Consider the following 26,995-nt stretch of genomic DNA (forward strand, 5'->3'; position numbering starts at 1 on the left):
ACATGGCTCTGTGGAGAGCTCTTGCCAAGCATGGACAAGGTCCAGGGCTCTGTCACCAGCCAGCTCTGCCTACAAACAAATCAACCCCAAACTCAGAATACAGCTGGCACTCTGAAATAACTTATAAACGCCACCTGTTATTTTATTTGTTTATTTACTTTTGAGACAGGGTTTCTCTGTGCATCCCTGGCTGTCAGGGAAATAGCTCTGTAGACCAGCCTGGCCTCATACTCACAGAGAGCCTCCTGCCTCTGCCTCCCAGACTCTGGGATTAAGGGCCTGCGCCACCACCGAACCTTCTTGCTGTTTCTTCTGCCAGCTTGCCAACCTCAGGTCCTGCCAGCCTTAGTCTTGAACTTGATTTTACACATTAGTTTCAAGAAGGTCCCTCTCACTAATGTACACTTGGACTCTTGCCTCAATGCTGGCATTGCCATTGAATCTTAATAATGGGGCCCAGGGACTGTTTACCTACAGGAGACACCCTCTGACCAGATTTAGTCTCAGCCCAGGTCTAACCTGAACCTCCAGAACTCAATACACATCTGTTCAAGCCACAAGCCCCAGCTAGATCAGGTCTTTTCAAACGCGCTAGTACCGCCCTCTGGTGGAGAGTTAGGAAAATTGCACAAAAGTACACATAAAACAAAAACTTCTAACCACTCCAAAAAAAAAAAATAAATAAAAAATAAAAAAAAATTTATGGACCAGGCGTGATGGTACATGTCTTTAATTCTAACACTCTGGAGGCAAAGGCAGGTTGATCTCCGAGTTAGAGGCCAGCCTGGTCTACAGATCGAGTTCCAGGACACTAGGAATACAGAGAAATCCAACCTTGAAAAACAAATAAGCAAACAAAAGAAAATGTGGAGAGTGGTGGCGGAAAGATCCCTGAAGTTGACCTCTGGCCTCCACGTTGGCACCGTGTACACATGCCCCACCCCACAGGTCACGATTCATTAATCACACCTCGTTTGTTTACCCACTTGCTGGCACTCTTGGTCTGTGCTCACACTTTGAGAAACACTGGTTTGAGCACAGATGAGTGTCTCTCTCTACAAGTCTCTAGTTTTGATTCTTTTGGGACTGAAAAGGCATTGGTAGGTCACTGTGTAATGCCGAATTCACTTCTGAGAGGCTTCCATACTGTGTTTCATGGCCCCCAAACTATTTTCCATCCCTTTATTAATTTGCATTTTCTCCGCCTTCTCGACAGTTATTGTTGCCAGTTGTTTGGACTTTTTTTCCTCCTCTATTTTTATTTTGGGGGGTTAATTTTATTTATTTCATGAAATCACTTATTTTAACTTTTGATACGATAATACAATTACATCATTTGTGTTTTTAAAGTGTATGTGCATTTTAAATATGCAAATATGCATGCAGGTGCCTGGGAAGGCCAGCAGAGGGCATCTCACTCCCTGGAGCTGTAGTTAAGAGGTGGTTGTGAGACACCCAACATTGATTTTGGGAATCGAACTCCTGATTCTCTTACCTCTACCTTCCAAGTGTGGGATTATAGGTGTGTGACATCAGGCCACTTAGCTTTCCATTTTTATGAAGTCCAATTTGTCCGCTTTTTTCCCCTCCAAAAAACAGGGTTTCTCTTTGTAGCTCTGGCTGTGCTAGAACTCTCTCTATGTAGACTATACTGGCCTCAAACTCACAGAGATCCACTTGCCTCTGCCTCCCGAGTGCTGGGGTTAATTTTAATTATCTATTTTGTGTGGAAAGAACACCATGTCACAGTGTGTGAGTGGAGGTAAAAGAAGAACCTTTAGGAATGGGCTTTCTCCTTCCATTCCTTGGGTCGTGGGGCTCAAACTCAGATTGTCAGACTTGATGTCTGGCATCTTACCCAGTGAGTCGTCTCCCTGGGCCTGTTTCTTTTATTACCTATATCTAAGAAGCCATAGCTAAATCAATACATTGTATCCTCTATTTTCTTCCCTAATCTTAGCTCTTAAGTTTTGGCCTTTGCTACATTGTAACGTTGATTTCAAGTTACTTTCAGCATCTCCTGTAAAATCCAATTTGATTCTTCCATATGTGATATCTAGTTTCTCTGAGGTCAGCAGCCTGCGAATTGCTCACCCCACATCAAACAGCCTTTGCTCCTTCATCAAAAGCATCTGGCCAGGCTGGAGAGATGCCCAGCACTTTGGAGACCTTGCTGGCTTTAACAGAGGACCTTGATTTGGTTCTCAGTCACACATGGCAGCTCACAACTATCTAACTCCAGTTCCCAGGGGTCCAGCACCCTCTTTGGCCTCTTCAGGTGCCAAGTGTGCACATGGCACACATACATATGTACCAGGCTAAGCATTCATACACGTAAAATAAAAGTAAATATTTTTGAAAAGTCTGGCCATATATAAGAGGACTTTTGTCTTGGATTTCTGTTCTGGTCCATAGAATATTCTGGAATAAACTAGGGGAGTGAACTATTGTATATGTTTTCCCTTGGGCCAGCACCAAAGTGCTTTGCTTGCTGTTGTTCTGTAGTAGATTTTGAAGAGGGAAAGCATGAGTCCTGGGCTAGCAAGGTGGCATCTTTGCTGCCAAGGCTGATGGTCTGAGGGGAAGAACCAACTCTGGAAAGCTGTCCTCTGAGGGATGGAGAGGTTGCTCAGTGGTTAAGAGCTCTGGCTGCTCTTGCAGAGGACCTGAGTTCAGTTCCCAGCACCCACGTGACAGACAGCTCACAACTGTCTGCAACTCCAGTTTCAGAGGGTCTCTTGCCCTCTTTTGGGGACAGGGTATACAGACACACAGAAATACAGTTACTATACATATTGCTTCTCAGCCGTTGGGCTAAGATCAACTGCAGATACTACACATAACTTAAAAATAAAAATAAATCCTGAAAAAGGAGTAGTCCTCTGACTACAACATACTCTATCTAAACCATATCCATCTATCTATCCATCCAATACTCTACCTACCATCTATCTATCTATCTGTCTATCTATCTATCTATCTATCTATCTATCTATCTATCTAAGGAAAGCATGGCAGGCATGGTAGTGCACGCCTTTAATTTCAACACTGGGAAGGCAGAAGCAGGGGATCTCTATGAGTACAAGGCCAGCATGTTCTACAAAAAAAATTATCTGTCTTCCACATATGTGCATGGTGGCATATACTCTCAAGCATAGGAACATGTATATGCACACACACACACACACACACACACACACACTCACAAAGTAAACAAATAAATAAATGTGTGGTATTTTTTCCAAAACGGGACACCTGGAATTCCACAGCCCACGGCCCAGCCGCAATCACATTCTTTGCTTCTGTGATGTCATCATTTATCACGACACCAACTCTTTAATCTTGACTTTTATTCTCCATTACCCACATTCCTCCAGTGTCAACATTTAAGTTTGACCTTATCCTTTTCTGTCTCTATAAATGTGCACCTTTTTATTTTGAAAATAAATTGAAGCTACCATATGCTCTAACCTAAGTATATATTAGTGCATGGTTTCTAAGCTCTGCCCATGAATGAAACCATAAGTGTGCATTCTTTCACATCTATATTCATTAGCTGGAATATGTTCCCGTTTGCATGTTAGTTTATACACATTTCACAAACTGAGGGAAATAAAACAAAGCAGCTAGATCTGGCAATGGTCTAAAATTATTATTAGCTATTTCAGATGTAACTGAACTCAAAATTACCTGGAATTTTTGTTTTGTTTTTGCTACACTGGTGATGAATTCAAGGCCCTCCTTGTGCTTGCCAGGCAAGAGTTCCATTGTTGGGCCACGCCCTCAACCCCTCACTGGGAGATTCTAGGCAGGGGCTCTACCACTGAGCCACACCCCAGCCCCTCACTGGGGGATTCTAGGCAGGGGCTCTACCACTGAGTTACCTCCACAGCACACCTCTTAATTTTGAAGCTTTAAAAGTATTGTTTGTTTTGAGTCAAGGTTTTACTATGTAGCTTGGAACTTACTAAGTAGTGAGCCTAAAACTTATAGAGATCCTCCCGCCTCTGCTTTTTTTGTTTGTTTGTTTTGTTTTTTTCGAGACAGGGTTTCTCAGTGGCTTTGGAGGCTGTCCTGGAATTTACTCTGTAGATCAGGCTGGCCCCAAACGCACAGAGATCCCCCTGCCTCTGCCTCCCAAGTGCTGAGACTAAGGGCGTGCGCCACCAACACCCAGCTCCTGCCTCTGCTTCTAAGTGCTAGAATTAAAGGTGTGGGCCACCACACAGGTTGGTTTCGTTTCATTTCTAACTGTGTGTATATGTGTGTATTGGTGTGTGGGTATGTGCACATGAGTGCAGGTGTCCATGAAGGTCAGAAGAGAACGTCAGATCCCCTAGAGCTGGAGTTGCATGTGACTGGGAACCACCTGATGTGGCTGCTAGGGACCAAACTCAGATCCTCTGAAAGAGCAGCCGCTGCTGTTAGAGCTCTTAACCCCTGGGCCGTCTTTCCAGCCCTTATGCATTAAGTGGCCTAAGTTGACTTTGAACTGTACTCCTCCCGCCTTAGCCTCCTGCGGAGCTGGAATGACAGGAGTGGACCACCATGCCCAGCTTTGTATGTGTGAGTAATGCCAGGGCCAGCTGCAACCTGTGACCCAGAACCTCACACATGCTAAAGCACACATTCTCACTGAGTTCCCCCAGGCTCTGAATGGGATTTTCATATGTCTTTCCTATTTCTAAAAATGTTACTTTCAAAAAGTATAATGATTCTTAAAATGGATTCTCATTGTTCAGATGTCGTTTCCAAGTGGCTCTGTCCTTTTGGAGACGTTTCATTCCTATAAAAGGAGCCTTGCTTTTCCCAGATGTCAACTTGAAACTTCTTATCACTCACACACACTCCCTCATGTCTCCTGAAAAAAAAAAAAAAAAAAACCAGAAACGTGTTATTGTCACATGGTGCTTACTGAATGATCTCAGCAGGAAGGCAATGCACAGGGTCAGTGGAACAGGACATACCGTGGCTGTAGGAAGCAGGGGTCATGAGGATTCTCAGACCAGATGTCCCCTCAGCTCGAAGGGTAGAGGATTAGGTTCCACAGCACCCAAGTCTGCTGCCACCTGGTCATAGATCCCCCTGGGATCTTCATACTTGACCTCAGGCCAGCGAAGGTCATAGGGGTCCTAGTAGGCATGAAAGGGAGTCAGACTCACAGAGAGATGCCCTGTGGAACATCACTCCAGCTGTGGAGGACACAGACCCCTGTAGAGCTTCTTTTTAAGCCCGAGGATGATTTAGCACCGTTGCTCGCCATGCACAAGGCCTTCTGTGCAGCCTCCAGTGTTGTCGAGACCAAAATGGAACCAGGCACCATTATAAACCAGTCATTGTGGCTCATACTTGTAATTCTAGTGTCCTTGAGGCTCTTGCTTTGAGTCTGAAGAAAGCCTGGGCTACATAGTGACTTCTAGGCTAGCCAGGGATACCTAACAAGGACCCACCCCACTTCAAAAAAAAAAAAAAAAAAGTTCTCTAGCGGTCTATCTGTCTGAACGTGGGATTTGAGAAAAGTCAAGGTGGCACAAGGGAGGGCTCTGTTGCAGCTAGGAGATAAGCAGACAGGAATCCATGAAAATGGCTCATTATAACCACTTCTCTGTGTGGGTGGGGTCTTCTGTATAATTAAGGTTTAAAGCTGGGTGTGGTAGCAAATGCCTATAATCTTAGCACACAGGAGTCTGAGGCAGGAGGATTTTGAATTAAGAGCTACCCTGCCCTCTTCATAGTGAGACAAAAGAGAGACAGATAAAACAAAAGATAAATAGACAGATAAAAAACCCATAAATAATAATAATAATAATAGCTGAGACCCAGATGTCTGTAATCCCAGTATTTTGAAGGCTGAGGCAGGAGAATTGTCATTAGTTCAAGGCCAACCTGGGCTACAGAGTGAGAAAGACCTTGCTTCAATAAACAAACAAATTAATAAAGTGAATAAGAATAACCTTCATGATGTCAGCTGTGGCTTCTGTAGGATGGGAGTCTCGATATTTGCCACATGGCTCCCAACACATTTCCCAATCAAAATGGAAGACAGTCTGGTGTGACACACAATTGTGATTCCAGCGCTCTCTGAAGCTAAGGCAGGGGGATTGCCAGTCCAAGGCCAGTCTTCCATATCCAGTGAGATTTTGGACTTTTAAAGAAGTATGGAATGATGGGGCGGCTCAGAAAGCAAAGACACATGCCACCAAGCTGGACAAACCTGTGCTCAACCCTCAGGGCTAACATGATGAAAGGAGAGGACTAATCTTTACAAGCCACTCTCTGGCCTCCTCACACTCATGCACACACACACACACACACACACACACACACACACACATAATTAATTTTAAATGGACAAGGAGGGAATGGTCATATAGGGTGGCTCTTTTTGGAGGTGTGCTCTGTTCTAGAACTTGGAAAAAAATGGATATTTAGTTCAACAAATCTGGAAGCATCAATAGCCCATGAAGCAGATACAGCTGCCCTCATCTGCTTTTGTGTTACCCAAGAGGCACAGATGGGTTGATAACTACAGATTGTTAGGGAACAAATCAGAAAATGATAGTATTTGTGTTGTATAAAACTTAACTAGAAGCCGGGCAGTGGTGGCGCACTCCTTTAGTCCCAGCGCTCGGGAGGCAGAGGCAGGCGGATCTCTGTGAGTTTGAGACCAGCCTGGTCTACAAGAGCTAGTTCCAGGACAGGTTCCAAAAACCACAGAGAAACCCCATCTCAAAAAACAAAAAAAACAAAACAAAACAAAAAATAACTAGAAAAAAGATATAACTAGAATTCTCTGGGCAGTGGTGACATACACCTTTAATCCCAGCACCCTGGAGATGGAGGCAGGAGGATCTCTGTGCATCCAAGATGAGCCTGGTTTACAGAGTGAGTTCCAGGACAATCAGGGCTGTTACACAGAGAAACCTGGTCTTGAAAAACAAGCAAAACCAAAACAACAACAAAGCTAATATAAAGTCTCCTCGTAACATAGCCTGGTGTGTTCACATACACATGTGCAGTGAATACTTCTACCCTAAGACAGTGATGAATAGCTTAGAGGAAGGCCTTTTTGGGAAAAGCCCAAAATATTCCTTCTCCTTTCTCTTGTGCAGGCACCCTGCAGATTCCACCAGCGTTTCCCAGGGAATTTATGTCCAGCACCATGGACAGAGCTCCAGCCGCCTGCCGTCCAAGCTGAGAAAGTACAATCTGAGGCTTGGATTGACCTTGTAACCACAGGAAATCCTCGTCCCAGAGATACAGGAGCATTGGCCAGGCTCAGGGGGAAGTTGGGCTTTTTGTTTTGTGTTGATGGATTCTTTTTGAGACAGAGTTTTGATATGTAGTCCTGACTGCCTTTGAACTTAAGTTCAGTGTGGACTATATGAAGCCCTGTCTCAAAGCAAAATCTCCAAAACCAAATGGTATATTCTATGCTATCTCAGTGATTGGCTCAACAATGTGTGTGGCCAAAGGCAGACCAGTGTGTGCCTGCACCGTGCATTGGGAGCTACTTGGAAAGGGACATTTTCTTTCTTTGAAGATTTCAAATCTAACAGGATGGAAAGTTCTGCCTACCAGGAAAGGGTTAGGGAGAAATTCTGAGTCTATTTGTGCGTGAAGACAGTTCTAGCCTGTGCCTTTCAGCTCAGTGGATCAAAACATTCTTTCTCAGACCAGCAAGATGGCACAAGTCATGAAAGTCTGGAAGCAGGAGTTTGATTCCCCACAATCCACCCAAAGGTTTCCACAAAACTGTCCTCTGACATTCACATGTATGCATCATGTCTGCACACGCATACCCATACATACACATTGTGCATGCACACAAGACAATAAACTAGTTTTTAAAAACTCTTTCTATCAGCTTAACCAGTGTGGTGGAGTTGGCTAATTATCCAACAAAACACATCCCTTCCTTCTCCCACAGTGGCAGAAACCGCAGACAACAGCTCCCAGACTCTGGCTAGACAGGGCCATGTGACTATGTTCCTATCAATCAGAAGAGAGCAGAGGGTGGATGGCCATCTCCCGGTCTTTCTCTGTCCTCCTCTAGCTGTTTGGTCCTCCCATCACCCCCCCCCCATAAACTGACCTGCCTGCAGACCCTGGCAATGGGTGTGTTAGACAATGACAGAGGAAAAGAGGGAGAGAACTCTAGGTTCTAAATCACTGGGCACAACAGGACTCCATTTAGGCAATTATGTGAGAAGGAACGACTTCATTATTTTCTTGGAGGAGACAGAATCTCACTATGTTGTCAAGGTTGGCTTTGAACTCACCCCCTCCTTCCTCCTCTCTGGCATGCCCCACCATTCCTGGATCAAGGTGTATCGCTTTAGCTTTTCCTGCCACTGCACTGCTCTGTGTCACAGTGGCGTATCCTAACTGATCACACAGTAGGAGGGGGACTCCAGCCTAGACAAACTGGCGATGAGAATCTCCTCACCATTTGGACTTCGTCATAGAGGGGTCCCCAGACTCCAGGGGGGCCATAGGCTCTCTCCACCTCATCATACAGGTGTCCAGGGAAGGCCACGTCTTCATCTTCAATACCTGTGAAGGCTGGAGTTGGTGGACATTATGATTGGGATGGGACAGTGCCTCCCTCAAGGCTCACATGTTGGAGGTTCGAGACACTGCTAGTGGTGCTAGTCTGGGAGGTTCTGGACACTTCAGTGGATAAAGTATGTCACTGGGGTGTGTCCTTGTGGGGGGGTCTCCTGCTTCTGGTCCCCTTGCTGTCTGGCTCACTCTGTTTTCTTCCACCATGAAGTGAGCAGATCTCCTCTGCCACACAAGCATGTAGCCAAGCAGCCATGGACAGGGCCCTCTGACATGAGGCAGTAGAATCTAGCCTCCTCAGGCTGCTCTCTGGGATATTTTGGTCACAGTAATACAGAGGTAACTATCAGAGGGCCCAATTCAGATGCCTGGAAATGGGGAGTAGGGTATGGTCGTGACTCACCTTGGGGATAAGGCACCTCTTCCAGTGTGGGAGGAAGCTGGGGGCTGAAGTCCCTCATGGAGTAGTAATGTGGCTCCACTTCTGTGCTAACCTGTCATGCATGCACATGAACACACACATACACACATGAGTGTGCACACACATATGAACACACATGTGCATGCATATATGAGCACATCTGTGCACATATGAGCGCACATACATGAACACACATGAGCACACACAAAACCAGCAGACAAGCTCATTTCTCTTGAGTCGCCGGTTCCGGGAGATGACAATGATTAGCTTGAAGCGGAGGCTGAAGGCTGCTGGGCTACCCTGGAGCTCACTCACCACGGAGCTCCTTGTGTCCCGGTCCCCAGTCCACTGACTCTCTTCATATTCATTCTTGATTCTGTCCTCCTCAGACCTTCCAGGACGAAAGTGCAGATGAAAGTTGGCACCGAGTCAGCCACCCGTCACTCCTGAGCCTCTCCCACTTACCCTGCCTCTGTCTTCTCTGAGATCTCTGAGAGAAACAGGAAAAGGGGGCTTCAGGGACTCTGCTCACGCCCACTTGAACCTGGGCAGAGCCGTGCTGTGTGGCAGTCCCGGGTCCCACCCATCCGGTCTCCAGCTTGGCAGTGAGGGAGACCGCTCCTCACCCTCGGCAAGGCGTCTCAGTCTTCTCCGCCAGAGGAGCCCCCCAACACAGCAGGCATTGGAGAGCAATAGAAGACCCCCAACTGCAAACAGCATGGGCAGCAGGGGCAGCGTCGGGGCTCCTGGGGATGCAAGATGCTCCTTGGTGAACCCCGACACCTGGATGCAGGCTGGGAGCAGGGTTCTGAGAAATCCTGTCCATGACTGATGGGTAATCTTCAGCGTTAACCTCTCTATGCCCAAGTCACAGTGCATTTTGCACTTTGGAGTGTGACGATACTGCCTAACGGGTCAACTGAGAGGGAGGGGCCGGGCCTAAGTGTGGGTGGCACCGCCCCCATGGGCTGGGAACACAGAGAGGATCAACAGGGAAAAGGAAAAGGCTGGCCCGAGCATGGACATTCTCCCTTAGCTTCTTGTCCACCAGGGTGTGAACTGGCTGTTTCCATCATGGCGGACCACCGCCTCCAAAACCATGAGTTGAAGCACACCCTTCCCGCTCCTAAGCCATTCTGCCAGGGAATTTGTCAAATGATGACAGAAGTAGCACACTGACACCAACAGAGTTTTGGCCTTTGTGGGCACCTACACAACCTGTCATTTACACACACATCTTAAAATAGTAATAGTGGTGATTTTTACTTCGTAAGAAAAGGAAACAGAGATCTCTAGATTCCAGACAGAGCCTGTCTCGGGACCAAGGCAGGAAGTGATAGAGGACACCGATGTTTTCCTCGGGCCTCTGCATTCACGTGAGAGGACACACACACACACACACACACACACACACACACACACACACAGAGAGAGAGAGAGAGAGAGAGAGAGAGAGAGAGAGAGAGAGAGAGAGAGTTAAACTAAATTATGGTAGGCACGATCTGGAACTTGGAAGGCTGGGGTAGGAAGATTACTCCAAATTCATAGCAAGACCCTGTCTCAAAGACAAACAGAAAAAAAGCAGGACTGAAGAGGTACCTCAGTGCAGAGTGCCACTTGTGTGACATGCACAGGCACGGCCCTGGGTTTGATTAAAAAGAAAAGAAAAGAGTTAAGCCAGCTTAAGGAAGGAGAAAGGGTATTGCTTCCAGCAAGAACAGAAAGGGACCCGTGGGGATCGATCTGCAGGATTCAGCTAAGTCTTTGGCGGGATGACCACAAGGGAGACTAAGTGAAAAGCTTGGGGAGGAAGACCACTTGCCTGGAGGCTGCTCTGTGGGCAGCTGGTGGCCCGTATCTTCAGGAGCTTGGTCCAGGCCTGCGGGTGGAGAGAGATTACAATAATACCAGGGATCGGATAAGCCCGAAGGACCTCTCCACTTCTTAAGCTCTCAGCAGACTTAAAAGATCATGGAATGGCAAGTGGCTTCTTAGGGACATTTTATTTTATTGCTTTAAAAAAGAGATTATTTTTATGTGTATCAGTGTTGTGCCTATGTGTATGTGTGTACCGTGTGCATACTTGGTGCCCAGATGGTTGGGAATCACCTTGTGAGTGCTGGGACCAAACTCAGACCTTCAGCAAGAGTAACAGGTGCTTTTAGCAACTGAGTCGGCTCTCCACCCCTTAGTGACATTTTAAAGGCAAAAAGACATGATAGCAGTTCTGTGTCAATAATAACAATGACTTGAATTGGTGTTTTACAGTGTGTATGTTCTTTTAACGTGAATTGCCAATTTGTTGAATTAATAAAAAGGATGTTGGCAGGGTGCTGGTGGCTCACACCTTTAATCCCAGCACTGGGGAGGCAAAGGCAGATTGATCTCTGACTTTGAGGCCAGCCTGGTCTACAGAGTGAGTTTCAGGACAGGCTCCAAAGCTATACAGGGAAACCCTGTCTTGGAAAAAAGGGGGGAATGTTGGGGATGGGGGAGATGGCTCAGCGGGTAAAGGCTCTTTTCGCCACCCGATGACCTGAGTTCAATCCCTGGGCCCCCACATGGTAGAAGAAGTGAGCTGACCCTCACTCATTGTCCTCTGATCGTTTACAGCCATGCTACAACATGTTTGCTTGTATACACGAACACACACACAGTAAATACATAAATACAAAAACATTTTAAATAGTTTGAACATATTTATGCATTTATATATAGATATGTAAGTAGCAATAATAATAATTAAAGAAAAAGAGACCATATATATGTATATGTGTGTATATATATATATATATATATACACATACACACACACATATATACATACATATGTTTTTTTTTTTTTTTTTTTGCTTTTTTGAGACAGGGTTTCTCTGTGGCTTTGAAGCCTGTTCTGGCTGGTCTCAGACTCACAGAGAGATCAATCTGCCTCTGCCTCCCGAGTGCTGGGATTAAAAGTGTGTGCCACCAACTCCCGGAAGTTGTAATTATATTTAATTTAAAAATAGGACAGTGGGGTATATTTAACTTATGTTTATAAATATATATTTATAAATTATATTTAATTTTAGAATGGCTCAGCAGGCAAGCACACCGGCTGCTCTCCCAGAGGACCCAGGTTCTGTTTTTAGAACCCACAATGTGCCTCACAACTTTCTGTAAATCTCATTTCAGGGGTTCTACCCTTGGCTGGCACTCGGCACACACAGAGTGCACATACATACAAGCAGGCAAAACACCCACACATACACATTTTTTTAAAATTTAAGATTGTCTTTAAATAGAAAAAATAAGCCTGAAAAACAGTCTCTGTTGGAATTCCACAGCAGAGGTATAAATTAGAAAAACTGGGCCAGGTGGTGGTGGCGCATGCCTTTAGTCCCAGAGGCAGGCAGATCTCTGTGAGTTCGAGACCAGCCTGGTCTACAGAGTGAGTTCCAGGACAGGCTCCAAAGCTACACAGAGAAACCCTGTCTCAAAAAACCAAAAAAGAAAGACAGACTGACAGACAATCGGAGCAAGGGAGTTAAACATAGTTTGTGTTTCTGTATTCAAGGGTAAAGGCTGGAATGTAAGGAGTGTATGGTGGGGGTGGGGGTGGGGCAGAAGGAACGCTGTTCCCTCAGAGACACAGACTGGGCAGTGCTGATGGGCAAAGCAAGCTGAAGCAGAGCGGGGACATTTTCTTTATGTTTAGGTCATAATTTTGCACAGTCCAAAGAGCACAAAGATATGTCATTTCCTTTAATCCTCATGGCCGTGAGAGGAACCTGCTTTCAGAAGCCTAGGCAGAGAGCGCTGGGAGAAAAGTGTTTGTAGCTGGACTGGCAGCATACACCTGCAAGCCCTGAACTCACAAGTGGAAGCCCGCCTGGACAGCACAGGGCGTTTCCGGGCCAGTGTGTGTTGCAGACTGAGATCCTGTCTCAATAAGGATAGATAAAAAGTACTTTTAGAAGAAGATATTTGCATAAGGCTACAAAACTAGGAAGTGGTAAACTCCAGGCTTCTGTAAAGCAAGCCATGTAAAGTTAATGAATGTGCTGTAATGCCTATCAGATCTCAATGTACTCACTGGTCATTTTCTTGTGGCGCTGCGGATTGACCGAGGGTCTCCTGCATTTGAGACAAGAGCTCTACTGGGCAGCCACACCCCAGCTCCTCACTGGAGGATTCCAGGCAGGGGCTCTATCACTGAGCCACACCCCAGACCCTCACTGGGGGATTCTAGACAAACATTCTACTGTTAATCCACATCCATATGTGCTCTATACTGATCTATAGCCCTAACCTCATGGATCATTTTCAAAGAATGTGTCTATATTTTCCAGATTCTCCTGTGTGTAATGACCTAGGTCAACCACATTATTCCCTTAGAATCAATCCTCTTTGTGGCTGTGAAGCCAAAGGTCATGGTACCTCTTCATTTCTAGAAAGTGCACTCTGTGTTTCTGTCTCTGTCTCTCTCCCTGAGAGAATCTCTTTCTTAAGGTTCGTTTTTATTTTATGCATACGAGTGCATGCATGTCTGCTCACCAATACATGTTTGGTGCCCTCAAGGCCAGGAAAGGGCATTGGATCTCTTCCAACTGGAGTTACACACGGTTGTGAACTTGATTTTGTGTGAGTGGGAACACACATGGAGGAGAGAGAACAAGTTGTGGGAGTCAGTTCTCGACTTCCATTACGTGAATCCTGGGAATCGAACTCAGGCCATCAGGTTTGGCTGCAAGCACCTTTAACCACTGAACCATTTCACTGGTCTACCTTTATGGTTTTTTTTTTTTAATTCTAATATGAACTATTCATGCTATGATATGATAATATGGAATGCTATTTGTGCTACACACTGACTCAGCTATATCCTTTTCTTTTTCACTCAATTAAAAGTATTTTCTGCTGAGTGTGCTGAGCACGTGCCTTTAGTTCCAGCACTCAAGAGGCAATGGCAGGTGGATCGTTGTGAGTTCAAGGCCAGCCTGCTTTGCATAGTGAATTCTGAGTTAGCCAGTTAGATCCGGAAGAAAAATCCCTCTATTTTCTTATTCCTCAGTCGTTTCAGATCAGTGGCTAAAAGTTGGTCCCTAGAGCCCATCTGCCTGAGTTCAAGGCTTATCTCCATCTCCTCCAAGCTGTGTGACCTTGGCCAATTTGCTTAACTGCTCTGGGCCTCAGTTCTTTCATCTGTGAGTAGAAGAGATAACAGTATCTACTTTGCTATACCATCCTAAAATTGTCCAACAACAACAACAAACAAACAAAAAGCAAAAAAAAAAAAAAAAAAAAAAAACCCACAAAACTCTCTCTTGCCTAGGACTGCCTCTTCCCACCTGGGGTAGTGATGGAGACCTGAATCCCTTTGTGAGCCAATCCACTGTCCCCCAGGGCATTGCTGGCCAGTAGCCAGATCCTGTATCTTGTAGAAGGCTTCAGTCCAGTCAGTGTGAAGGTGGTGGCCTGGGGTGGCAGGACATCAACATAGAGGAATCCTGGAGTCTCGAGGGTCTCATACCTGCATGTCGAGAACAGTAAGTTCAGCCAAGTCTCTCTCTCCACTGTCTGGCCTATTCACCCGCCTTGGAGGAGGCCCTACCTGATTTGGAAACGCTGAGGCAGACCCCCATCAAAGCCTGGTTTCCACTCCAGCCCTACAGAGTTGGGGGTCATGCTCACAACCTTCAGTCCCAAAGGAGGATCAGGGCGGCCTGGGGAGAGGAGGGAGGGGGTTGTTAATAGATACAAAGGAGTCTAGACGTTTCCTTCTAGATTCTTCTAAGAATGATGTGCATCAGATGGTTGGTTCTTATGCATGGCTGCTATGCTTAGTAAGTTCACCGCAGGGGGCGGAGAGATGCCTCAGTGGTTAATAGCACTGGCTGCTCTTTCAGAGGACCGGGGTTTAATTCCCAACACCCACACGGCAGCTCACAACCTCCAGTAACTCTACAGGTACCTGGCACACAAGAGTTCACATATATATATATATATATATATATATATATATATATATATATATCTTTCTGATGGAAATTACCTCCCTCCTAGTAGGAGGGACACTTGACCAGGCTTGCCAGTCAGTATGAAGCTGAAGTGAAGCCAGTGAGGTACGAATCTAATATCTCACACTCAGAAGAGAAAGAGGTGTATTCCCAGGTTAAGGTGTAACTCAGTGGTAAGGAACTCACCCAACATACTCAAGACCCTGGATCTGACATCCTGCAACCCCCTGCCTCCCCCCAAAATAAAACAAACCAGCTAGCCTGGTCTCTCAACTGTAATCCTTTGGAACTTAAGGCAGAAGGATTGCCATTTTGAGACAGGTTTGACTACATAGCAAGCCAGAGGTTAGCCTGGGTTATATAGCAAGCCCTTGCTTCAACAACAAAACAAAACTCCATTCTCACACATAAACACCTCTTAGAGATCAGAAACTCTTCCTGGCTCTCGTCAACCAGGAATTTGGCAAAGTGCAGTCCCTGACATCCCCCCAGCCACCCCTGTCATACTGATGCTGACGAGCTGGATGTTGGTGTGGTCCGAACCGAGGGCATTGGTGGCCATGCATGTGAAGAGGGCATAGTCTTGGGCTGCAGACACATTAGCAATGGTCAAGAGGCTGCTGTGGACAACACCCTGGTGGTATCTGTGCTCTGTGTACCTGAAGAGAGGGTATGGTAGGACTCAGAAAGGAAAACCAGGGCTGGATGACCACAGCTGGGGTACTACCTGGCTATACCCAGGTTCACCTGGGATCCTGGAGATCCAGAGGGACCCCATTTTTGGACCAAGTGAAGTCGATGTTGGGGACACCCCGGGCCCGGCAGTGGAGGGTGGCTGAACTGGTGCTGTCCCCAGCTGCAGCCACTTTCGTTAGGGGAGTTGGATGATCCACCTGGGGGGCAACTGGAAGAGGTCGAAGCATCAATAAGGGGGGATGGGGAAGTATGTGAGAGCTGTGGGTAATGGGCAGACCTTGAAGTTACCCACATCTGACAACAAGACGGACTAGCCCTCTTGCTGCTGGCGCCACCCCATTGTCCACAATGCACTGGTAAGCACCAGCCTGTGACAGCTTGGCCTGATGAATCCGAAGACGCCCGGTGGATCCCTTTGACATCTTCTCCATGTCTTCCAGGCTCACATCCTCTTCATCTTCCCCCTAGCATCCCGAGATGCAGGAGCTTGTTTCCAGTCTGTGTCCCGCCCGTAGCTTCGCTCTCCCAGCTACAATCCCCTCCCACAAAGTCAAGTGGTGATGTTCCTTGTGGCCCACACAACCATTAGTCTAGCCCATCCATCCATCCACCAGCTCAGCCAACCATCCATCCATACATTTGTCTACACACTCATCGTGTTTGGAACCACCCGTACACTCAGGATGCAGCTTAGTGGGAGAGCATTTGCTTAGCGAGTGCTCAACGCCCTGGGTTCAGTCTCAAGCACCAAAAAACAAACGGACTGGGCTGCAATCCCAAATTCAGAGCCAACCTGGGCTACATAGCAAGTTCCAGAACAGCCGTATCTAGACTCCATATCAAGACCCTTTTTCAAATTTGCGTGTCCTAGAATGGTAGTACGGACCTGCCATCCTAGTACTTGAAGGGTGGGGTAGGAAAGTCAGGAGTAATTCCATTCTTTGAGGGTGGTCTCAGCCACATAGGGTGCTTGAGGCCAACATGGGTTATGTCACCAGTGGTTTGCAATCTTGCATATCATCCTGCATGCCAGACAGCTACACTATGATTCATAACAGTAACAAAATCACTGTTACAAAGTAGCAATGGAATAGTGTTATGGTTGGGGGTCACCACGACATGAGGAACTGTACTAAAGGGTAGCAGCATCAGGAAGGATGAGAACCATTTTATAAAACCCCATCTCACAAACGACAATGGGCCTTCAAGATGGCTGTGGGTGAAGACACCTGAGGCTGAGCCTTATGCTGGGAATTTGCTTCCTGGGAGCCAGTTGTTAGGAGACAACTGGTTCTCAAACGTGTCTTCTATGGCGTGTTTGCACTATACACACACAATAAATACATTTAAAACAGAAACAGCCAAAATGGACAAACAGTAAAACAAAAAAACAAACCCTGCCTACCTCACTCATTTGTCTTTCCAACCTCTCACCCATGGGCTCAACAAACCCTTTGTTTTCTTCCTTTACAATTTTAAACATTCTTTATTGTCAGTCGTGGGTGTGTATGCGTGGTGCATGTGTGTGAGTGCAGGCACATGCGTGCTACAGCGTGCAGGTGAATTACCTTTGAGAGTCAGTTTGCTCTGCCCACCATGGGTCCTGGGGATTGAACCCATGCCATCATGCTTGCACAGAGCCACTGTCCTGCCTCACCCGCCCTGTCTGTCATCCTTCCAGGCACCAGGCTATCCTGCTTGTAGCTCTCTACTCATTCATGCCATTTTCCCGCTTTTCTGTGTCCACATCTGTAAACACATGCACCTGCTTCCTTATTCATACCCACCTCCCCACTGATGTATCTATCAGTGTCGTCATCACTCTTCCAGGTCTTTCCACTCACCTCCTTTCTAATGCTGGTTCCACTCTTTTGTCTCAATCAAGCATGGAGCCACCCATCTTACTATCTTTCTATTCTTTTGCTCACCCAGCCACTTTTTGTTCATCTATGCACATAGGAGTATGCGCGCGCGCACACACACACACACACCATTCTCTCATTCATCCATTCACCCGCCATGCAACAAAACCGGTTCCTGGAAGATCCCCCGACATACAGCTTCACACATGTGCATCCACTCCTAAGGCACGCATAGCCAAGAGGTCCACCTCCATTCACCAAAGACCAGGTGCTCACCAATCTCTCCCAGCTGAACATCTCTGGGAGGATGGGATTGGCATCAACGGTGCAGACTATGTCTACAGACCCCCCGACGTTCACCTCAGTAGGGTCCCGGAGGACACGGATGGTGGGAGCATCTAGTGGGAGACAGAGGATTAGAGAAGGCACTTAGGCCCTGACAGGTTAAGCTTGGCGGGGAGAGCTCCAGGAGAAGGATGTCTTAGAGGTGATTGGAATGGTATGGAGGCAGGTACAATTTGCCCTTTATGGAGGGGGATTCTCAGGGTGATGAGGATATCCTCACCCTCATTGAATCTCTGATTATTAGAGTCTGGTGTGTGTGTGTGTGTGCGGGTGTGTGTGTGTGTGTGTGTGTGTGTGTGTGTGTGTGTGTGTGTTGGGGAAGGGGGTGTATCAGAACAGCGTTGAGGAGGGGTTCAAGAGAACTTGATTTCCTGGATGGAGGAGCTCCTAAGTAAGTAGCCCGCTCTCTATGCAGATTCTACTTGAGGGTCTCCTTATCTCCCATAGCAAGAGCTTTCCAAGGGGGCGGGCCCTAGGTTGGGTAGTTATTCCTGGTTGGGAGGGCCTTTCACAAGGAGAAGACTCCAGGATGGGCAAGGTCTCTTGAATGGGAGTGATTGATTTCCACCGTTAAGACCAGCTCCTGGAAACCCTCGTTTCCCAGGTTTCTGCGGGGGCTCACAATGCACATCCAGCTTCAACAGCGCCTCGGCGGTGCCCTCTGAATTCTGGCAGTGCAGCTGATAGAAGCCATCGTCAGCTCGGGTCACATTCCACAGCTGCAGAGCTCCGCCAGACAGGATGCGGTGCCGGGGACCACCAGCTGGGGAAGGCCAGGGTAAGGAGCCTGGAAGGCTCGCCCATCCTCCTGATGGGCACCCTTCTCCAGGCCCACATCCCACCTGGGCTGAGGCGGTAGCCTCGGAAGGTCCAGTTGAAAGCCTCCGGGGCGGGGTTAGCAGCCACCGACACGGGCAGCAGCGCCTGGCCTTCCTCCACCGCGGTAACTGCCAGCACTTGCTCCCCCAGGAACTCTGGAGGGTCTTCAGAGGGGGCGCCCCAGGAAGTCAAGAGTGTTGGTAAAGTTGGGTTCCAGAGAGAGTTAAGGCACGAGTTCAAGGGTTAAAGATGGGGGCGTGGCTAGGACTAAGGTAGGGGACGCGGTAACTGTTAGAGCTGAGATATGAGACCTGGCTCTGGATAGAAGCTAAAACCTGGTGAGATGGCTCAAACCTGAGGGTCTGAGTTCAATATCCGGGAACGCCATGGTGGAAGCTGAGAACCAGCCAACTTCCACCCGCTTGCCATGGCACAGGCATGCGGGAACACACACACACACACACACACACACACACACACACACACACACAAAACAATCAAATGAAATTTAAAAAACAAAACAAAACCAAGCCTGGCGTGGTGGTACATGCCTTTAATCCCAGCACTTAGGAGACAGAGACAGCCGAATCTCTGTGAGTCCCAGGCCAGCCAGAGCAATACAGTGAGACCCCCATCTCTCATAAGACAAAACAAAAAACAGCAAAAAAAAAAAAAAATTGTTCAGAGCATATGGTAGTTCCAGCCTGTAATCCCAGCAGTCCAGAGGCAGAGGCAGGAGGATTGCCGCAAATTCATGGCCTTCCTACTCTACATATTGAGTTCCAGATCAGCCAGAACTACACAGTAAGAAATTTTAAAATTTAAAAAATTGACAAGCAAAGATCCGATTTTGCAAAAAGATAGCCTCTAGGTCAAAGCTGAGGAGGGAGAACGTGGACTGGAGCTGGTGCCAGCCTGAGGTCCGCAAGAAGGCTAGGAAAGTTACAGACTCTGGATAGAGGTGAAGACTCCTTTAGCTGGGGCCTGCAGGGGAGTGGGTTGGGAGGGGCCGAGCCTGCACACTTACACAGCACGTTGAGGCGGTAGAAGGAGCTCACGGTTTCACGAAGTGTGGCGCTGTGGGCCCGGCAGGTCACCCGGTGGCCGTGGTCTCGGGATGACACCCGAAGGAAAACACTCCTGGATGCAGCGGAGCCTTTGAACGGGGCCCTCTGGGGCGGTGCAGCCATGTCTTCCAGCCTGTGCAAGTTTTGAAAGTCGGGTGAGGACCCGCCTGGTTCAGACCTCGGAACAAGGTCAATGGCTTAGGGCGCAGAGAGGGCAGGCTGGGAGGGGGAGAGGAGGGAACCGCATGGGATGGGGCCTCCTGTAAGCTCACCTCTCGCCTTCCTTGTCCCAAGACAAGTTGACTGGGGGGTTGCTGCTGATGCTGACGCAGGTCAAGTTCAAGGCGTCGCCTGGGCGCAGGGCCGATGAGTTGGCCAGGATAGTCAGGTTGGTTGGGGGGACTTTGTGGATTAGAGATGCAGCGGTTGAAGAGCCTGGGCTACAAGACTACACTGCTTCCTCCCTGACACTCCCCACCCGCCGGGCCGGTGCTCACACTGGACCACCAGCTGCCTGGACGCGCTGAGCTGACCCGCCTTGCACGAGAACTTGGCTCGGTTGTCCGACGGTCCTAGGACCAGCACCAGCTCGCGGGAGAAAGTGCTGCCAGACTTCTCCAGACTGCCCAGCTGTACACGCCGCGGCTCCTGCGGCTGCCGAGGCTCACTCACTGGGCGTGAGTCCTGGGGATCCAAACAGGGTGGGTGTCACCAGCCCAGACAGGGCCTTTGTGTGATAAAGGCACCCTCAAGAACCGGCGGCCCACTATCTTAAAGGAGTGGGGACTGGAGTTGAGTACCTAGTCTTCCTGTCTGCCTTGATGATGGCTACTGTGCACTCCGCACCCCCAACCTCACCACGCCCCAAACCCCTAACTGTGATGTTTACAGAACACTGCCTGCCAGGAAACTCCCTTGAAATTCCCAGGCCCTGTGGAGGAGTCGTTCACTTTTCTTTGCCTCTGCTGTTTTTGCCTTAGTTTACTTGAGCCAGGATCTCACGTAGCCAAGGATGGACCTCAAAGTGAGCCCTCTAGGTAGCCAAGAATGACCTTAAACCCCGGACCCCTCCCAAATGCTAGGATTTCAAGCGAGCCACCTCACCCAGCCAGTTGTTTTTCTTAAAATTTCCACTCCCGGGCTGGGGAGGTGGCTCAGCGGTTAAGAGCACTGGCTGCTCTTCCAGAGGACCCGGGTTCAATTCCCAGCACCCACATGGTGGCTCACAACCATCTGTAAACCTGTAGAGGCAGGTGGAGCTCTGTGAATTCGAGGCCAGCCTGGTCTACAGAGCGAGTTCCAGGACAGACTCCAAAGCTACACAGAGAAACCCTGTCTTAGAAAACCAAAAAGGAAAAAAAAAAAAACCTTTAAAAATTTCAAAAACATTCTACTCCCCCCAAAACATTCTCTGACCTTTTCCCCAATTCCAGTGTTGTCCCTTAGATCCCTGTCTGTCTCTTTCATCTGTCTCTGCCTTCCCTTCTTCATTTTTTACTATTAATTTTAATATGAATGGAATTATAATTGCTTTATCTCTAGAACTTTCTCTCTTGACCCAAAGTTCCTTCTTTTATCTTGGAATCACTCTCCCTGATTTTTCAGAACTTCCCTGGTATTCCATCCCTTCTCATGGCGTATGTGTCTTTTCAGAACCTCTAGCATTTTCCAGGAAATAAGGGTTTCTCCGGGCTCTGAGGGGGTGGAGGGACAAGAGGATCAAAAAGCTGGGCAGGGTTGGTGCGCACACCTTTAATCCAAGCAGAGGCAGATGGAGCTCTGTGAGTTCAAGGCCAGCCTGGTCTACAGAGTGAGTTCTCGGACAGCCAGGGCTACACAGAGAAGCCCTGTCTCAAACAAAGTTTAAGGTCAGCCTGGACTACATTATACCTTGCCTTAGAAAAGAAAACAGAGCTAAGAACATAGCTCAGTTAGTAAAGTGTGTGTGTTTGCCCTTACACACACACACACAAAGAAGACAGAAAGGAAGGAAGGAAGGAAGGAAGGGAGGGAGGGAGGGAGGAAGGGCGAACATTTGCTTTGTACCTACCTTAAACCAGGTGAGGGAGGGGTCTGGATTGCCTCCGATGGCCAAACACACCAGCCTTACCCGAGTCCCAGTGCGGATGTCCTGCCCCTCTTGGGGTCCCTCAATCCAAAGCTTCTGGGCAGGGTCTAGTGAGAGATGGGGAAAGAAAAGGCATTTTTGTGTGGGTTGGAGCCTCAGGGTGAGGTCTGTGAGGTGGAGAGGACTCTCTGGGTTCTAGGCTAGGGCTCACATTTCACATTCAAGATGAGTGACTTCTTGAAGGTCTCCTTGCTAAAGGCTTCGCTGAAGGCTTCGCAGGTAAGGGACAAGCCATTGTCTTCCCTCCGCACCAAGAGTGTCAGATTGGACATGGAGATGTGACCACCATGCAGGCCCTAGCAGGGGTAAATCTCAGATTTAGGGACTGAGGAGCCCTGTACCCATGGTAGCAGAGGCCTGCGTCCACCAGACCCCAGCAGGGACATGTGAAGAATTCCCACGCTCCTCTGTCAGACCTCAGGGTTCGGGGCCTCCAGGGATGCCAAACCATCATCTCCCACATCCTCACATCCATGACTATGTCATCAGTGGGCAGCAGCTGTCGTCCACCCAGCCACCATCGCAGCAGGACCCGTGGGCGACTGGACTTTGTAAGGCAGCAAAGGGTCACATTCTTGTTCTCAGACTGCGATGCAGATCCCAGGATGGTGATGGCGCTAGGGGGAACTGAATGACAGATGCAGAGACGGGAGGTCCCGGCTGGGGTCTTCACAGGCCAACCCAGACGGATGGGATGGGGACAGGGGACTGACAATGAGGTCTTTGGCGTCAGGTAGGCCTGGTGTGAAGGCACCCGGGCCTCTCTGGTGATGGACTCACATGCCACCTGCAGTGTGATACTTCGCTCTTGGGTCTCTGCAGAAACGCTGTTGTAGGACAGACAGCTGAGCTGAGCTCCATGGTCTTCCGGTCGCACGGTCATCACCAGCACACTGCGGGCCACTGCCTGAACATGCGCTGTGCCCCAAGCTATGGACACGGGCTTGCCGTTCTGAACACAGGAGCAAGCCTAGTTATCTCAGCACCAGCCCCTGGTCCCTGTCCCTTCTCCATCCCCAGTCGGCCCCCACCCTCACCTTCAGCCACTGCAGGGTAGCAGGTGGATTTCCGCCTCGGGCCATGCAGGGCAGCTCCAGGTTCTGCCCTGCCCGTACATGCCCCTCATCCAAGCCCGGCCAATCAATGACAGGAGGTCCTGGGGGAACTGGGGAGCAGAGACCACCCAGTGGGCTTGGGAAGCCCATCTATTCCTCTGGGCCCCACAACCTGCTTTCAGTTTCCTCCTGTGGGCGAGGAGATGGCTCAGGAGGAAAAGGCACTTGTCAATGAGCCTAACAATCCAACTTCACTTCCTGGAACCCGTACGGGAGGAGGAGAGAACCAACTCCTGAAAGATGTTCTCTGACCTCTCTACTTGGCTGACACACTCTCACCCTCTCATGCGTAATAACCAACACCACCACAACAAACAACGATAATAATAAACGTCAAATTTCTCTTGGATGCCTGCTTTTTGTTTATAGTGCTGGATTTGAAATCTGGGTCCTTGCACACCCGGAGCTGGATCCTCCCGCTGACCTGCAATGCCCAGCCCTCAGCATCCCAGGCTGGCCTTACATTCATTCCTTCTGCTTCTACCTCCCAAAGACTGGAATTATACAATGTCTGAATTTTCTTGAGTCCACCACGCTCCCAAACCCTGCTGGGATGCCCATCCTCCATGCCCACAGTACCCCACCCTTCACTTACACAGAACATTCATGGTGAACGAAACCTTGATGGGAGTGTCCAAGGCTGGGCTGGACCCCTCACAGACTAGTAGCTGCCCATTATCTGAGCTCTGGGGAGTCACCCTGGTTTGCGAAAATAGAGGTTTCTGGAGTCAGAGTCATCATCTGAAACCCCGGGAGCGAGGATGAAGAGGAGGGCATCCCAAATCCCCATCACAAATCCCCAAGTCTCAATCCTGATTTATTCTGAGGCCTGGGCCCCCCTGGGAGAGGTTTGGAGGGTTAACACTGAGAGCAAGGGTGCCTTGGGTCTTCACCTAGCCTGATATTTTTACTCAATGCCTACAGACTGCAGTCGGGGTGAAACATTGGGTCCCAGGTATTCCTACAACCCATTTCCCTACTTGCATCATTGGGTTGTGTGGGACAGCCTGGAGATCGGGCACAGGGAGAAGACCCCAGCTAGCTCGCACACCTCGCTTTGGCTTCTGCTATGAAGAGCTTGTCCTCAGACCCATCGTTCACATTATAGGAGACTCCAGGGACGGTGTGTCCACCTTGGGGCAACAAGAAAGCTGGGTAGAGAGAGGCTGGGCTTTTCTCCAAGGTACAGCAACGTGCCCTGGAAGTCCTCAGGGTGGACATAACACCCCTTTATATTGGCTCTGGAGGACAAGAAGCTGGGGTACCAGTTCTGTCCTGCCACACGCAGGATGCATCGTGGGTCTCTCTGTCTCCTGACCCTGTCTCATCTGCAGCTGCAGCTTCCTAACCCTGTGCGGCCATTGTTACTCGCCTCTGAGTGCTGATGCCCTCTCCCCACAGCAGTCATTCCCCTGGGTGTCTCCCCACAGTTCTCTTCTTATCCAGCACCTACGTTGGCCTCGTTCCCTGGGGCGGTACTCAGTGATAGCATTTGGGGGCCCCTATGCAGGAACACCCCATCCCGTGTCTGGGTGTTGTATTGTCCTATACTCACCCTGGATGAAGGTGATGTCGGGTGCTGGTTTCGCATCCCCAGACACGCAGGTGACCACATACTCCTGCCCGGCTACCCAGGTAACGGTGCTTCCTGCCTCAGGGGTCAACTGAAGCATCTTGGGGGGAACTGCTGAGGAAGGGCTGGGCTTAGCCACTGCTGGGAGGTGTATGTGACAGTTTTGACCAAGAGTTCAGGAAATGAGACGGTACCCAGGGCTCAAGGTGGAGGGGCTTGGGAGCTCGGACTTCTGGGTCTGAGGGAAGAGGAGGGCTGGGGGCTAGGTTGGTGGGTCCTGGAGGGGAGCCTCTCACCCATACCTAGAATGGAAAGGATTACTTTGGAAGACACGAGCTCGGGACCGGTCTCTGAGCGGCTGACCTGGCATTCATACTGTGCATCATCACTGAGGTCACAGGCTTCTATAAGCAGGTGGAATTCACCTGCAGAAGGAACCCCAAGGTCAGGGCCACAGCCTCTGCTAGTGGCTCAAGCTCTCAGGCTCCGGCTACTCTGCTCACCTTTAGCAGGATCTCCTTCCAGGCTGTACCTTGGGAAGCCTGGGATCCTGGGGTTTGGACCCAGAAGTAGCCCATCCTTAGCCCATTGCACCACGCTGCCAGGGGCTCTGACCCCACACCGCAGCTTAACCGTTGTCCCTTCTACAGCAGTCAGGTTGTCAGACAGAGTCCAAAAGCCCCGAGGGACAGAGGTAGGGACCCATGACTGGGCCAGGCCTGGGGACACGAGGGAAATGACAATAAGGTAAAGGTGGCACTTGAGGGCCACAGGGCACTAAAAGGCCAGCATTCTACTTACCCGCGGTCAACATTCCCATGAGCAGTAAGGGGGTCAAGCTGGAAGTCTTGTGTACTGGGGTCACCCCAGGGCCTGTGACGGTGACTTCCTTAGTGCCCATCGCCAGCCACTTGGTTTGTTGTTGTCTTGTCTGAGCCTTTCTCTCTGTCCTGTTTCCCTCCTTCCTTCCTTCCGTTTTCCTCTCTTTCTTTCTCTGTTTTTCAGTCTTTCTCTCTCTCTCTTCCTAGACTTTGTGGCTTGCAGTCTACCTTCTGCCCATAGCTCCTCCTGTCAACTGTTTTTTTTTTTTTTTTTTTTTTTTTTCTGAGTTCCAACCCCAAGCACTCAAAAGTGCACACTTTCTCTTTCCTTTTCTCCTCTGACAGTCTCTTACGGTCTATTGCTGTCTCCCTCTCGCCCACTCACAGGCTCAAAGAGGACTGGCCGCTCAGCTCCTTGGCTGTTTGGCTGCTCTGGGGTCTAGCAAGCTCATGAACCCAGAAAGTCAGTCACAGTGCGGAGCTGTTTCTTGGGCCCAGTGTGAGCGCACACTGCTGCTTCTCCTGAGTCCTTCCTGAGTCTGCCCAGCAGAGCAGTGAAGTCCCCTGTCAGCACATGCCAAGAACATTCCTGGTGCCTCCCCAGCTCCAGTGACCCTAAGGTCCTGCCTGGGAGAGCAGGTCTGACCAGGCCATCTCCCAGTTTGGGATGGGTTACAGAACTGGGCCCGTGTGTGTGGGAAGGGCACCCCACCACAGCCGCAGCCACCCTTGCTCTTTGCAGCCCAGACTGTGGCAGTCCGTTCTTCCCCTTTGCTGGCACCAGACACTTGGGCTGGTGAATGTGCAAGAATGTTGTTTGGAACCGTGGGAGAGAGGGAAGCCAACTGTGTGTACGTGGGTGTGAGAGTGGGTGTTCCAGGGGGAGTCGAGAGTCGGATTTTCATCTGTGAGCATTTGGGGGTGTCTGATACGGGTGTGCAGAGAGCACTGGACAGCCAGTAGGACCACGTCCACAGACCCCAGTGTTGTGAAGCTCGAGAGCTCAGAGAGTTAAATACAGAATGGGAGGTCCCTGGGAGCTGGAGCATCTGAGTCGCGAGGCCATGGGAGAGCCCTTCTGTTCCCAACCCCTCCACTTTCTCTGTGTGTGTCTCTCTAGCCAGGGTGATTTATCTTCTTTTTCTTCTCCATCTCTTTGATTCTCTCTTCCCTCTCCTCCTCTCTCTGCCCCCTCCCCTCCTCATTTCTGTCCTCCCCCACTGTCACTCAGTAACAGGAACTCAATATATACTGTGCCTTTCTTATGCAGGTCCCTGGCTCTGGGCCTGATTGTGACCTTTGAATTTTAGAACCATATGTTGGCTGGCCTGCCTTCCCAACCCGGGTGCACAGCTGCATTCGTCTGGGATAAGCCCTTTCTGCCTGCTTATCTCCTGCAGGAATTGCAACTGTCCCCATCCCCCATATGCCCTACAAACCTCCCACCCCACCGAGGCTTCTCCTCCAGGAGGCAACCAGGCATCTGGCCTGATCCCCTCGCAGCTTTCTACCAAGCCTGAGACCTCTGGTCTTTCTCTCTCACCCACGCCCATTATTGATTCATTACCCTCCTTCAACATTCCC

The 26,995-nt window shown here is 49.2% G+C and overlaps 1 protein-coding gene across 1 annotated transcript; it reads right to left on the minus strand.

The window, feature by feature from the left end:
• Window positions 1-4,993: 4,993 nt before the first annotated feature.
• On the minus strand, window positions 4,994-25,491 carry Nphs1 (NPHS1 adhesion molecule, nephrin). The gene is given in 29 exon segments (XM_051207051.1): window positions 4,994-5,132; window positions 8,450-8,556; window positions 8,969-9,046; window positions 9,286-9,370; window positions 9,448-9,476; window positions 9,613-9,732; window positions 10,809-10,865; window positions 14,317-14,498; window positions 14,580-14,691; window positions 15,493-15,644; window positions 15,733-15,889; window positions 15,974-16,145; window positions 17,820-17,941; window positions 18,511-18,651; window positions 18,731-18,871; window positions 19,735-19,907; window positions 20,047-20,176; window positions 20,272-20,458; window positions 21,825-21,949; window positions 22,054-22,198; window positions 22,372-22,529; window positions 22,683-22,854; window positions 22,940-23,067; window positions 23,613-23,716; window positions 24,069-24,150; window positions 24,573-24,701; window positions 24,893-25,015; window positions 25,094-25,309; window positions 25,392-25,491. Coding segments are annotated over 29 exon segments (3,759 nt in total). The 3' UTR covers window positions 4,994-5,000.
• Window positions 25,492-26,995: the final 1,504 nt, after the last annotated feature.

The sequence above is a fragment of the Phodopus roborovskii genome, unplaced genomic scaffold, assembly GCF_943737965.1.
Source record: "Phodopus roborovskii unplaced genomic scaffold, PHOROB, whole genome shotgun sequence".
NCBI classification, from domain to species: Eukaryota; Metazoa; Chordata; class Mammalia; order Rodentia; family Cricetidae; genus Phodopus; species Phodopus roborovskii.